At 49.1% G+C, this 13664-nt stretch overlaps 2 protein-coding genes and 1 pseudogene across 2 annotated transcripts in view; all 3 read right to left on the bottom strand.

Moving 5' to 3' along the window:
• The window catches only part of ACCSL (1-aminocyclopropane-1-carboxylate synthase homolog (inactive) like), a 122990-nt gene that overhangs the window by 74194 nt on the left and 35132 nt on the right, over positions 1-13664 (bottom strand). The gene's annotated exons all lie outside the window — the stretch shown is intronic.
• LOC112476753 lies at positions 3074-3192 on the bottom strand (annotated as a pseudogene).
• On the bottom strand, positions 12510-13658 carry CUNH11orf96 (chromosome unknown C11orf96 homolog). Its single transcript, XM_015586459.2, has one exon. The coding sequence runs from the start codon at positions 13507-13509 to the stop codon at positions 13138-13140; it is 372 nt and encodes a 123-aa protein (XP_015441945.1). The 5' UTR covers positions 13510-13658; the 3' UTR covers positions 12510-13137.

Genomic DNA, 13664 nt, shown 5'->3' with positions numbered 1-13664 from the left:
AAGGCATTGCCAAATTATGTGAACCTTCTCATGGGCTGACAGAGATGAAAAACATAAGAATCAACCCCATCCCCCAGCCCACCCAGGCAGGAGACTAACAGAAGACCCAGCCACCTTCTTCCCGCACAAGCCTAGATCTCTAGTGGCCTCCCCCATCAGGTTAGGGAGAAGCTAGGAGTAAAATCCATTACTCACCATCCTCACTAAAAACCTACAAAGAAATCTTAGCACTGAGTTGAAGAAGCATTTTCCCCAAGAATTCATAACCCCAAATGGGCTGTAAGAGGCTTTGAAACCTGAATTCACATTCTCGTGTTAAAACATCTTTTTTTTTTTTTTTTTTTGAATCAAAAGGAAAGTTTATTAGAAAAGGAGTAACACTCCAGAGACTGAGTGTGGTCTCCTCTCGAAGGCAGAGAGTGAGAGGGACAGAGAGAGACACAGAGTAAAGGCACTGAAGAGACCGTGACAATAGAGAGAGACAAGAACAGTGAGAGAGACAGAGAAAAGGTACTGAGACAGACCCTGAGTGCTCAGGGAATTCATATACTAAAACATCTTGAACTGAAGTTTTGGGTTTAAGTAACCCTCCAGAGACTTTGGTATGATCGTAGAAATAGGAAGAAGCAAATTTCCTCTTCTTTTCCTGGATGTTCAAAAACCAAAAAGGTAAACAGAAAAAAATAATGCAGTTTCTGTTATGTAAACCCTAGACTCAAAAGTACAGTAAGACTAGCAGAAGCAAAGATTTCATACAAAAGTCATGAAGGTGAAGTGTGATAGAAGTTGTTTGATGGGGCCTGGGGAAGAGCAACCCAGCCCAGGAAGGGCCAATTTCAAAACACTCCAGCAAAAACACTTTACATTTAGCTGAGGGCTCATACCAAAAGAGAGTTTCTCCACCTTGGCGCTAATGACATTTCGGGTACATAATTCTTTGTTGTAGGAACTGATGCATTGTAGGATGTTTAGCAGCATCCCTTGGTTCTACCCTCTAGATGCCAGTAGCATCAAACCCCACTCCAAGTTGTGTCAACCAAAAATGTCTCAAGATCTTCCTAAACAATTTTACCAGAGGGTAAAATTGCCCCTGGTTGAGAACCACCACTCTAAAATAATAGACCTATATCCCTTATATACAACACAAGCTATAGGTCTGAAAAGTACAAAGTAGAGACGGAGAAGCCTCATTGTGGGGGTAGGAGGCAGGATGAGGCAAAGGATGTGCAGAGAAAATAGCACAATAGCCCAGTGGCAGCAACTGTCAGAAAGAGCCAGCAAAATTACACTCCCTGAAAGAACCTTCTACAAATAGCTGGGCCATAAAAATCCAACGCATTCTATGGCATGTAATTTTTTTAAACTGAGTTAGCACAGAATCAATACAAAGATGCTAGAGAAAAAAGGTGGGAAAGGTCAATAAAGCCTACCAGACAAAGAATAATGGCCAGGAAAAAAACTGTTTCTATGGAAAATCTAACTGAAAATTATTCTATGAATTAACAAGTCTTAATAAAATAATTGACCTGTGATGGAAGACCACAAAGCAATATAACAACTCAGTGTAGAGATGGCAAGACAATGGAGGAGATGAAATGAGAACTGGAAGAACTGAGGGATTAAAAAAAAAAAGCAAAATAATTTGAGAAATGAGAATGCAATTGGAAGGAGGACTTAGACACAGCGCAATATAAATGGAGAATAGAAATAAAGAATGAATAAACTGAGACCAAAAAAGAAAGCTTTTTTAATTATAGAGAAAATGATATAGAAAAAAAGGCAAAAGAGAGCCAACATATACATAATTGGAGTCTCTAGACAATGGGATACAATACATATTTAAAAATAGAATTGAAGAAAATTTCCTTGAAACAAAGGATTTAAATCTCACGTAAAAAGTACTGTGTATGCCAGAGAAAGATGACCTACAACAGTTAATTCTAAGACTCTCCTGATAAAATAATCAAAGTTTGAAGACAAAAAAAGTCCTTTGAGCAGCCAGGCAGAAAACAAAAACAAAAACAAAACAATCGAGTCACTCATAAAAGAATAAAATCAAACTAGCCCCAGCAATATTCAATGCCAAACAGTGGGACAATACTCACAGGATATTTAAGGAAAAAAGTATAAGCCAAGGATTTTACATGCTGTCAAGCTGTTCCTCATGCATAAAAGCTACAAACATTTTTAGACAAGCAAGAATTCAGGAAGTATTGTTCCCATGAATCCTTCAGAAAACTATCAGAGAAAAAATTTCAGACCACCAAGAGGTGACCAGAGAAGTCACAGCAAAAGGAGGACCAAGAGCAAGCGCTGAATAAATTTAAACGTAGAGTAAAGAAAAAAAGAACTGTGGACATCTGAGTGTAAATTTGTATATGCTATGACAATGTAGATATGATATAACTAGTAAAACATGGAAGGGGGAAGTAGAAAAGACATAAGAATAGAGTATGTTCTCTGATGACCCTGTCCGTAATAGCTAGGAATTAAAGAACATCATCAAAAGCTGAGAAATCAAATAACAGAAGTATACTTAATATAGCATGTTTAATAATATAAAGTAAACATGTGTAGAGATCACTTTGCATTGTGTTGAAGAATGGGGTGGCGGGGGATGAGGAAACACGCCATATTCTTTCATTGCTCATTCTGGGACACTAATAGATACAGCCTAATCAAGTAGGGAGCTAAGGGCTCTATATAATATTATAGTTAGGATGGTAAACAATAGAGAAAAGAAAAAAAGCCTTAATTACTCTGAGTATTTAAAGAATTTTAATTACTCTGGCTAGAACTTCCAGGGCAATGTTGAATGGTGGAGACAAAAGCAGGCATTTGTCCTGTTCATGATCAGGAACTTTCAGCTTTCAGTCTCTCACCACTGAGGATGATGTTAGCTATAGGTTGTTCATAAATGCCCTTTTTCATGTTGAGAAAGTTCCCTTTTATTTCTAGTTGCTGAGTGTTTTTTTGTTTTGTTTTGTTTTGTTTTAGGCGAGGCAACCTTTGATTGACCTCACATATTGCAAGGACCGTGTCAGCTTACAATTCCTTACTTTTTTTTTTTTTACGCCTGCGGCACCTGGTCTTCCTAGGTGGCCTCCCATCCAAGTACTAACCAGACCCGACCCTGCTTAGCTTCCGAGATTAGATGGGATCGGGCTTGTTCAGGGTGGCATGGCCATAGACACTGAGTGTTTTTATCATGAAAAAAATGTTAGATTAGTTAAACCACCCTTGCATTCCTGGGATACATCTCATTTGGTCATAGTGCATAATCCTTCTAACATGCTGTTGAATTCGGTTTGCTAGCATTTTGAGGATTTTTGCATCTATATTCATTAGGGATATTAGTTCTCTTTAGTTGTGGTGCCTTTGGCTTTGTATCAAGGTAATACTGTCTTCATGAGTTAGAAAGTGTTCTCTCTCTTCCAATGTTTGGAAAAATTTGAGAATAGTACTAATTCTTCTTTAAATGTTTAGTAGAATTCACCAGTGAGACCATTTTGTTCGTGACTTTTCTTTGTTGGGAGGTTTTTGATTACTGATTCAATCTCTTGTTATAGGCCTATGTTTAATTAGCTTAAAAAATATTTCAGATTAAGTCTCAAAATAAAATCCCACTCTTCACTGTGTGCAAGAGACATACCTAATACAAACTCAAGAGATTAAAACTATTGGCCTACCAAGTAAATGAAAAAATAATAATAACAACAATTAGCAGAAGTCGTGACCTAATTATGAAACAAAGTGCAATTCAGGCTAAAGAGCATTAACAGCCACGCTATGTTTCAGGGTGCCACTCAGATGCAGATCTAACTACTATAAATATCTGCGCGGCGAATAACCCAGCAGCTGCATTCACCAGGACTAATTACAGCCGAGCAAGGAGAATAAGAGCACATCGGTAGGGGGCTGGCTTTTCTCTCACTCACAGTGGGTCTCAGAGACAGAAAAGCAAGGCTAGTGTGTGAAGTAAGAGGCCTATACCACAGCACCCGAAGGAAGAAACCACTTTGTCTTTCCTGTGATGGTCCATGATGGGAAACAGCTCTGCTCACTCAGCAGTTCAAGGACCCAGGTTCCTTCCAATCTGTGATGTCATCACCCCCTAAGACCATGTCATCATCTGCTTGTTAAAAGCCGGGTCACTGTCATTTTCGGGTTGCTCCTGGCAGAAGGGAGGAGATATTATGGAGCTGGCATAATAATCTCAGGCCTGGGTCCAGGAGTGGCAAATATTTGCACTCACATGTTATAGGAGAAAACTTGGCACTGCGTAAACATGAATCTAAGGAGTGGGGTGGGCTGGCACTAGTCTACCTTCACGCCTAGGAAAATGGAGAGAACAGATCTTAGGGAATCACCACGAATCTATGCCACAGCCCTTCCTCTGGCCACTAAATATCTGTGTGTGCTCAGTCCTCCTCCCTGGGGACCACCAGAGTCCATCCAGTGATAGCACCTTGATCTCTGAGTGATGTCCAGACCTCTCCACCAGGTTCAGGTGTGGGTCCTTGTGCCTCATTGACTTGTAATAAAAGACAATTTGTCCCACTCCCCTGACCATTGGACAGTGGTGAAACAGAAAGCAAGGCCACAAGAAGAGACAGTATGGCCAACACCACAGGGGTCCCAGGGCAGGAACTGTGAGAACACGTGCCCTGGTGGTGGATGTTCTGGCTGTTCTAGTTTTTCCTTCTGGAAGATTCTCCCTTGTCTACTGTCCTCATCTAAGGTGGGTCTCAGAAAATATGTCTCCCTTGAGGGCTGATCTTCCTAGACAATTACGGGCATTTATGGTTTCTTTGGAAAAACCAATTCCCTGGGGGTATTCATTACGATCAAAGTCTATTTGCTTAGTCATCACAGGAACCAGTAACCCCTGCTCCACTTCTTTGCTTCCTTGCTCTGGCCACATCTTCCTCCTGACCTTAATGGCAGCGATTCTGAAGCCTCCTAAAATAATAGTCTTAAAGGAGAAGCAACACCCTTGATCTGATCTTCGCCTTGAGGCTGGATCACTTCTGTGATGTTTGGCTAGAAGTCTTTGAGAAACGCTCTGAGTGACAACTGTCCGATCTCGCCTGTGTTTGGGTGAATGAAACAGATGGCAGTTTCACCTTCATGAAGACCCTACATTTCTGGACATTCATCTCTGCTTGAAATCTGGCCAATACTTAGAGAGGTCATCTTTTTTTTTTTTTCTTTGAATATCTTGCTAAAAGTAACAAGGAGCAGCCAACACTCACTAACCTTCTAGCTCTTCCCAGCTTCTTGAGTTACATTAAGCCTTGGAAGGCACAAGATCTACCTTTCAAGCTGCTGAAGTAGATAATTTCAGCTATTACTTGACTCAGAATCTCCACATTTCTGGCCTACAATATTGGTGTGCCTGGTGCCTGCCCACTAGGTTTCATGTGTGGCAGAGCTCCGCCCTTGGTACCCACTGTGATCTTCATTAGGATAATGATTTTGAGTACATGTGAGTGTGTGTTTGTCTATCAGCTTCCTTAGGGCCAGCGACCCTGTGTCCCAGCATGCTTAGGGCAGGGCTTGGCAGGTCCTGAGCCCTCGCACTAGCTACTCATTAATGGTCCAAAGTAGATTCAGTACGCCTTGTATACCAAAGAACAGCTAATCAAAAAACCTCAGAATACATACCACAGCCAATACGATGGGTTTTACGGGGCATGGATCTGGGAGTAGCAGGCTTATAGGGTCTGGCCTCTCCTGGAATATCTCACACATTCTGGACAATGAGGAAAGGAGGTAGCTCTGTCAGAATCCACCCCAGAACATCTGTGGGGAGGTCAGAGGCTACCTAAAGGCCCTCTGGCTGGTCTAGAACAGCTCCTGGTGGGGCAGGAGGTGGGCTGTGGGCAACAGCACATTGGCTGCGGTCCTGAGCCTGCAGCAGGATGGTGCTCAGACAGTTATTTGGGGGGCTGGAAGAAATTATTTAGCACAGAACAGCCCAGCCCAGAGTTTCTGGATCTCTCCCCAAGGCTGGAACAGGGGAGTGGGGTGGAGGCACTGCCATCTCAGAGAAGACGGCCTCCATCTCCCCATCTGTACAGGAGGGACTTGAATGCCTGGTTTGTGCACACACTTCCTCTCTGCACAGCCCCCAAGGCCAGGATCCTAAGGCTCTAAGGTGCTCAAAGGTGCCCTGGGTCTTTTATAGACTTCAGAACTCAAATCTAAGCAGAGTCCTCAGAGAAACAATAGGGAAGTGATTTGCTTAAGGCCACAGAGCAGAGTCTGGGCTAGATTCTGGCACTCTCAGCCCCCGCTGAGGACTCTTTCTATGCCCCTTCCATCTTCCCCCACTCCCGCTGCTGGAGCATGTCTTGGGTGGGAGTCTCATGACCTCATTCCACTCAGGGGAATGGGACACATTCCTGTCGTGAGATATGTTCTGGGTGGAGAGCAGCCTCCGGCTCCACTGCAGGCTGAAGGAAAGGACACCGCATTGGTCAGAGACCCAGTAGGAATGCAGTCATTTAAGGAAGACAGGAGCTTCTTTCTCAGCTAAGGGACCATCTTGGGTTCACACTGTTCGACCATCCACAGGCAGCTCAATGTCATCAGATCCTCAGGCACTGCCCTTGTGCTTGGTCAATGGCAGGTCCTAGGGATGCTCACGGTCTATCTTCTGGGAAGAACGGGAGTGACGTCTTAAGGCCGAGGTCCAGCGTGGCATGCACACTTGCTTGCTCATTTTCAGTGCACGGCCATGCTCACTGCACAGGAGACAGAGATCGGCCTAACCCTGTGCTCAGGAAGATGTGGAAAACAGATTTCAGTGGACCATTCGCAGTCTCCACTGTGGTCTGCCCAGCTGGCTACCAGATATCCATGGCATCCTCCTTCCTACAAGAGAACACACTCACCCTCTCCTTCTGCAAGGAAGTCAATCCCAAACTCCACCTAGTTATACTTCCAGATCAAAGCGCAGGGTATCTGGGGGAAAGGAAGTCCTCTCCAAGGGCCACATGTGGTTCCTCATAGTCCAGCGACATATAAACTGCAAGACAGCTGTCCTTGCCAACACCACCCCAGCTGCCTCCCCAGCGCCTCAAAGCAAGGGTGGACAAAGGGTAAAAAAACCACAATAATACTCCGATGGGAAGAAGAGATAAAGGGAAAAAACTGACAAGTCACTGGTGTTTGGTAATAGGCAATCATGCTGGCATCGACCGTGAGGACTTGCTCTGACACAGGATATTCACTCCTTAGTTGGCTAATCCAGCCAACCTGGTTCTGGAAGTTTCTCTTTTCCCTATCATCCTCTTTGACCACATCCGAAGCAGGCATTACAAGGTCTGGCTTCCTTAGCAGTTGCCTCGGAGTCCAAACAATCTAATTACTGGCCAATTCCTACTTTCCTTGGCAATTCCCTGGAAAGGCTTCTGGTCTAGGTGCTTCTCGGTAGTTCCAGTGCCGGTAACCATGCCCAAAGTGTTTTCTCTGCAGAGTTCTGAAGTCTGTTTTTCTACTTTCTTCCCTGTTCTAGCCCAGCACTGTCACTTTAATTCTGGCTATCTAGGTGGATTCTAAAGCAGTGAGTTTGGTGAGAAGACAATATCCCCCATTTTAACCTTGCTCCAGGGCTAAGTCCTGTACTGAGCTTCCTGGGTGGCCTTCGAGAAAGGCTCTGAGCCACCACAGCTGATCTCCTCTGTGTAGGTTACAAAGGGGAGTGGCTTTCACCTCTGTGAGACCCCACATATCTAGATACTCTCTATTCCTTTCCATCTCTCATGTCTTTATTATAATAATTTGCTAAAAGCCACAAAGAGCACTAGACAATGTGTATTAATGTTCCGGCTCTTTACAACCATTTCTAGAGCTATGGATTCAGTCAATACATGATCAGCCTTCCAAAGTGTCGTAAAAGTGGTTTTACCAAATGTTTTTTTAAGGTATAACAAGAGTCTCCAGCTTTCCGGCCTACAATATCTGTACCCTCCCGACGTGTGGCAAAACCACTAAGTCAATGCTCATATTGTGGGGGTTTTGCTAGGACAGCACCCCACTGCCAGTACTAACTTTCGTTTATTTAGGGTAACAAAAGACTGCTATAATAAAGAGATCCAATAATGATTTAGTGGCTCCAAGAAGACAGAAGTGTGTTTCTTTCACACGTAAGAGTCCATGGAGCTCACTCCAGATTGGCAGGCTCTTTGGTTCTACAAGGTCGTTCAGGAGCCTGGGGTCCTCCCATCTTGTTTCTTTGCCATCCCCCAGGCCAGCGGCCTTCTCAGCTTGATCACTGCCCGGTTGCAGGCACATCTATGTTCCTGCTTGTGGGAAGCGGAAAGAGAACATGGGAGTGGGGGGAGGGTACCCTTTAAGGCCGAGGCCTGGGAGAAACGCACTTCTCTTCCCAATATATGCCACCGGCAGAAACTTAATCACATCAGTAGACCTAAGCACAAGAGCATCTGAGACATGGAGTCTGGCTGTGTGCCCTGGAGGAAGGGGAAAATAAATGTTGGTAGGAAATTAGCAGTCTCTACCATGGACCCGGGAGTTGAACGGGCAGGAGGTCATTATGAGTCATGTGGCCTTCAGCATAGGCTGAGAGGACCACCGTCCATGCGAGAGGTCCTCGACCTCACCCCACACAAAGGCCACAACATGCACATTCCTACCCAGAACACAGGGCCAAAAGGCCAGCACTGTACATATTTGGTTGGTAAATTTGCCATGTCCCCTCATTCCTCTCTAAAATGATGCCCACCATCTTCCCCTGTGCCAGTGGGGGCCGGAAGGGGCTGCATGGCAGCACCAGGTGCCTGCTGGGAGATGGAAGGGTATTCCAGCCTCGTTTCTCCGAGAAGCAGATGCCAAGATGCGAAATGAAACAGAGAAGAAGCCGGCAGGCTGAGATGCAAGAGCAACCCTGAGAGAAACAGACGGTGAGAGGTGTCCATGGACTGTCCTGCAGTCTAAGAGTTTCAGCAGAACCATGGGGAAATCCCTGAGCCAAAGGCCACCAGCAAAGAAACCACACGTTTCTCAGGACCGATTCTTCTTACTATCCTAGCTGTGCACATAGTCATTGGTGGGGAGCAGCCTGTGGGGGGCAGGGGAAGCATTTCAAAGCCAGAGCTGCTCTGCCCTGCTCAATTCACCCCCTGTAACATGAGGTCTGCACGGCCCATTCTCACGGCTGCCACAGGGGGTTACAGTAAGAAGCTGGGCTCGTCTTCTCGAGAGAGCACAGGCTTTCTCATCCGTAAAATGCCTGGGAAACATTATCAGGATGAAAGTAGAATACCCACAGGAACACTCACTTATCCCCTCCCCATTTTGCCAGAGCCTAGCAGACTAGGATTCACCCCAAATGTGCTCCCTGAGGGAGGACGCTCAAGTCCACAGCTGACCCCATTCCCTGGGATCACAGACAGCCCTTCCCTTTCAACCCCACACCAAGCAGGCCCAGATTTGGCACACAGTGGGCTGCAGAGGCCAAGCTGGCTTTCAAAACAGTCCAAGAAACACCCTGATAAATATCTCCCCCAGGGCCAAAGAGAAATATTTAGAAGAGGCTGCCGGCCAGGACTGGGATGGCCACTCGTTACTTCTGCTGGGATCCAGCTTGTTTGAAAGCTGGTCACCCAAGCTAGAACTGTGGGATGAGGCCCAGTCAGCAAAGGGAAGGAAGGAGGCATCTCCTTGGGCAAGCCTGCAAATCCTGATGGCTATAAATCCAGACAGCTGGGCAAGCTCCCACCCGCCCGCGCCAGCTGGGCAGCTCCTGGAGAGGCGCTCACACTGGTTTTCTCTCCCCGCCAAAGCCCATTCTCCAGAGCACTCTCTATCTCACCCTCCCTCCCTCCTACTCTCTATGGGCCCCCTTTCTCTCCGAGGGTGGCCCTTGTTCTTCCTGGTCTCTTGGCATTTTCTGGCTCCCGATTCTCCCTGCATTTCCCAATCTCTCCACGTCTCCAGAGTCTCCCTGTCGCCCCTAGGGCCTCGTTCCTCTCCATCTTTCTGGTTCTCATGCTCTCTTGCTCCCTCAGCCCATGGCTCTCCCTCATTTTCCGTCTCTTCCACCGTTTGGCCTCCCAGCCCAGCCCAGCCCAGCCCAGTCCAGCCGCCTCCTTGGAGCTATGTACTGCCTTGGAACGCCTTCAAGCCACAGGGAAGAACTGAGCCCCAGGAGTTCAGAGGGATCTCAGAAGAGCCCCCTCCCACCTCTCTTCCTTCCTCCTCTGTCCAGGGCACAAATGTTCAGAACCAGAGAGCACCCCGGACTAGCCTGCTGCCAACACTGCAGCATCCCAGCCTCGCCCCCGTCACCCAGCCCCTTTCTATCCATGTCACTGCCTCTTCCAAATTCCTTTCTACATCCAGCCATTAGAACTAACTGCCAGTTATAGGCAAAACTAAGAAACTGGGACAAACAGGACATCGCTTTTATGCCAAAGAGTGGGGAATTAGCTTAATTAAAAGTAGAACATTTATTCAATAGACTAATTTAAAAACAAACCAAGAAGCAGGCAAGATGGGCATCGATCTTCCTCATTGCTCCCTTACTCATTTTAACCCAACAAACATTTCGGAAGCACCGACTCAGTGCTGGGTCGTGCCAGCAGCTGAGTGGGAACTGAAGTTGTGGGATGTGGTCTTACAACAACCCCTGGATACTGGCCAGGCTGAGCCAAGGAAGCTGCGGAAAGGGCTCATGGCAGGCCAGAGAAAGAGGCTCTCCAGCAGAAAGAAAGGTATTGATTGGCAGGTTTGTGGTGCCCAGAGGGGAGACGCCCAAGCCAGGATCTCAGGCCTATAACATGTGACCCTGTGAGGAAGGTTTGGGACCCAGCTCTTGAACACTAGAAACAGGAGCTACTACTAAAAACGTAAGATAACATGGGGGTGGGGAGAGTAAAATAAGGGAAGAGAATGGGGGTATAAGGTTTCATTTTCACCCCAAAGAGCTCAAACCAGTATAGCCATGGCAGCTACAGAGGCTGGAATCAAAGTATCCATCCACAGCTGCCTCACCAGGCTGAGGCCTTTGCAGGTAAACACCTTCTGTCATGCACCATGTCTCCCCAACCCCGCCCCCACCCCCAATGGAACTGACTGTCCCAGCGGACTGCCATGGCCAATGTGTTTCCAGGGGCTAGGACAGCGCCAAAGACCCCAGTCTCCGAGGCCCTGGGCCTGTCTTCCTCTCTTTGAGCCAGTGAGAAGGACATTCTTTCAGGCCCTGTGGGTTCTATTTTTCTTTCTTTTTCATTTCTTCTGCTCTCTCCTTTTCTGCAGAGCCCAGGGCTACAAGAGGTGCAATGTGAAGAGCGAAAAGCTGTTCAGATCCTCTGCCTGGCGGAGCCGAGCATCAGCCCCCACCACCAGAGGGCACCGGAGCACAGAAACAGGACAACCTGGAGAGAGAGGAGTAGGAAGAGCACCCAAGCTCTCCACGCTCCTCTGGACTACTCAGCCTGGCATGGCCGTCAAATCTGGAGCAAGCCTAGAGGGGCGGGCTGGTAGGGGACCCAAGCGTGGGGTCCTGCCCTCCTCAAGCAAATGCTGTTCATTACCCCATCACCACCTGCTGCCCGGTGGTCCTGTTACACACTAACCTGTTTGGGGTGGAGACAGAGATGCCAGGCAGCTGCTGGAAAGCACTGTCAAGACAGAGCCACGTAATGGAAGGAGCCCTGGACAGTCAGGAGATCTGGCTGCACCTTTGACACTACTTTCCATGTGACAATTCCCTCCCTACTAGGTTTGTTTTCTCATTTGTAAACGAAGGGGGTGGGGAGACTGCGTGCTTCTCCAGAGCCCTTGAGTTCTGACCAAAGATATGCCCCACCCTCCCTGCGGAACCTTGAACAGGGCAAAGGGGAGGGTTGGATCAACGAACCGAAACAACGGCTATTTGCGCCCCAGAAAAGGGTCGCAGGCACTCCTCTGAATCAGCGCAGGGGGCTCAGGCCCTCACCTGCAGGTACAGTGAGGACACACCCACATCCTCACCAAGCTTGGGCAGGCTCCAGACCCTCCCTCGCATCCCACCACCCAAATATCCCTGCCCAGATCTCCCTCCGCTGGCTTAGACATCTCCCCACCCGCCACCAGGAAAGGGCGTGGAGCAAGTAGGGTCTTCTGCGGTAGGTGTGGGGCGATGACCCTGACCTGGCCTCTCTGAGAGGTCAGCTGCACCCAGGAGGGGGCTCTCTGTCCTCATAGCCCCGACCTCCGCCTCACCAGTGGCTTCACTCCATCCCGGACGCCAACGATGCGGAACAGTCCAGGGAGGCAGGAGCGCTCTGGGCTGGGTCTGGATCCAGTCGGGGAGGCGGGCCATGGATCCAGGGCACTGGGGACTGTGGCCTCGTTCCAGTGACTGACGCTAGTGTAGTTACCTCCACCCGGGGATCCCTGGCCTCCCATTCCAGCGACATCCTTCCCCCACATACCCCCACCCCCAACTTGGGAGCCTGGACCCCCAAGGTTCAAGAAGTCAAGAACCTGGAGATATGCAGTGTGCAAATATATTGACTTTATTTAGTCTCCGATCGGGAGCCTCACAGACATATCCAGGTAAAAAGATTGTTAAATAAACGCCGTCGGCCATCGCAATGCAAAAATAAATATCAATCCTCCGGTCGCAGCAGCAGCTGCACTGCACCCCCAGTCCCATCAGCCGCGCCTAACGTTATAAAAGTATTCAGCGAGAGTATATCTGCGTGAGTGTGAACGGGTGTGCGCCGGGGGGCACGGTGGTGGAGCGGTGTGCAAAGTCGGAGTTGCATCCCATCGGACAAGGGAGTGGAGCAGCTCTTCAGGAAGCCCTGAGGACACGGGCGACTGAGCGGGGAGCCTCCCCGCGCACACTCACAGCAGAGTTCGTACTAGGAAGAGTTAAAAAATAAACATTTACAAGGGCAAAGAAAGCGGCCCGTCCCTGGCGCCCCCGCGCGCTCGGACCCAGGACTGGCGCAGCTCTGGGCGCACCGACCAGTTCACAGTCCGGCCGGAGTCCAAGCACGCGAGGGCGGCGGTCCCCAGTCCTCGGGGGTCTCTGTAATGCAGACCCTCTTGGGGTTCGCTCGCTACTTCCCCCGCGGGCCGCGGAGGCGCCCGAGTCCCCGCTGCCTGCAGCGCCTCTCACAGGGCCGAGTCGGAGTCGCTGGAGTCCAGGCTGTTCCTCAGTTTGCAGCTGCTGAGCTGCTCCCTCTGCAGCGACAGGCTCTGCGTGCTGCGGCGCAGACACTCCAGGCTCTGCAGGAACGACTTCTTGGCCTTCTCCTCCTCCATGGGGGACACCCCCTCCTCTTCCACCTCCTGGATCTCATCGAAGGTCACCGGCTGCGTCTTGAAGCGGGACTGGCGCGGCCGCCGCAGCCGGCCCTTGCCCTTGGTCAGCTTGGCTGGCCGCACGGGCTGCGGGAACTCGTCAGCCAAGCACATGAAGTGCGGCATCACTGCCTGGTAGCTGGAGCAGATGCCCATCAGCTCGCCCGGCTTGGTGGCCGCCATGGCGTGGCCGGAGTCTTCGGGGCCGGGCGGCGGGGCGGCGGGGCTCTCCGGGGGCGGGGACGGCCGCTGCGCCGGGACCCCCCGGGAGGCAGCAGCCTGGGGCTCGCCGGGCGGGGGATCCAAATCTGCTGCGGGGTGGCGGTGGCCCTGGCCGG

This window comes from Pteropus alecto, unplaced genomic scaffold (assembly GCF_000325575.1).
Source record: "Pteropus alecto unplaced genomic scaffold, ASM32557v1 scaffold71, whole genome shotgun sequence".
Taxonomy (NCBI): Eukaryota; Metazoa; Chordata; class Mammalia; order Chiroptera; family Pteropodidae; genus Pteropus; species Pteropus alecto.
Note: the sequence above shows the minus strand (reverse complement) of the source record. Positions and strands in the feature narration are given on the sequence as shown.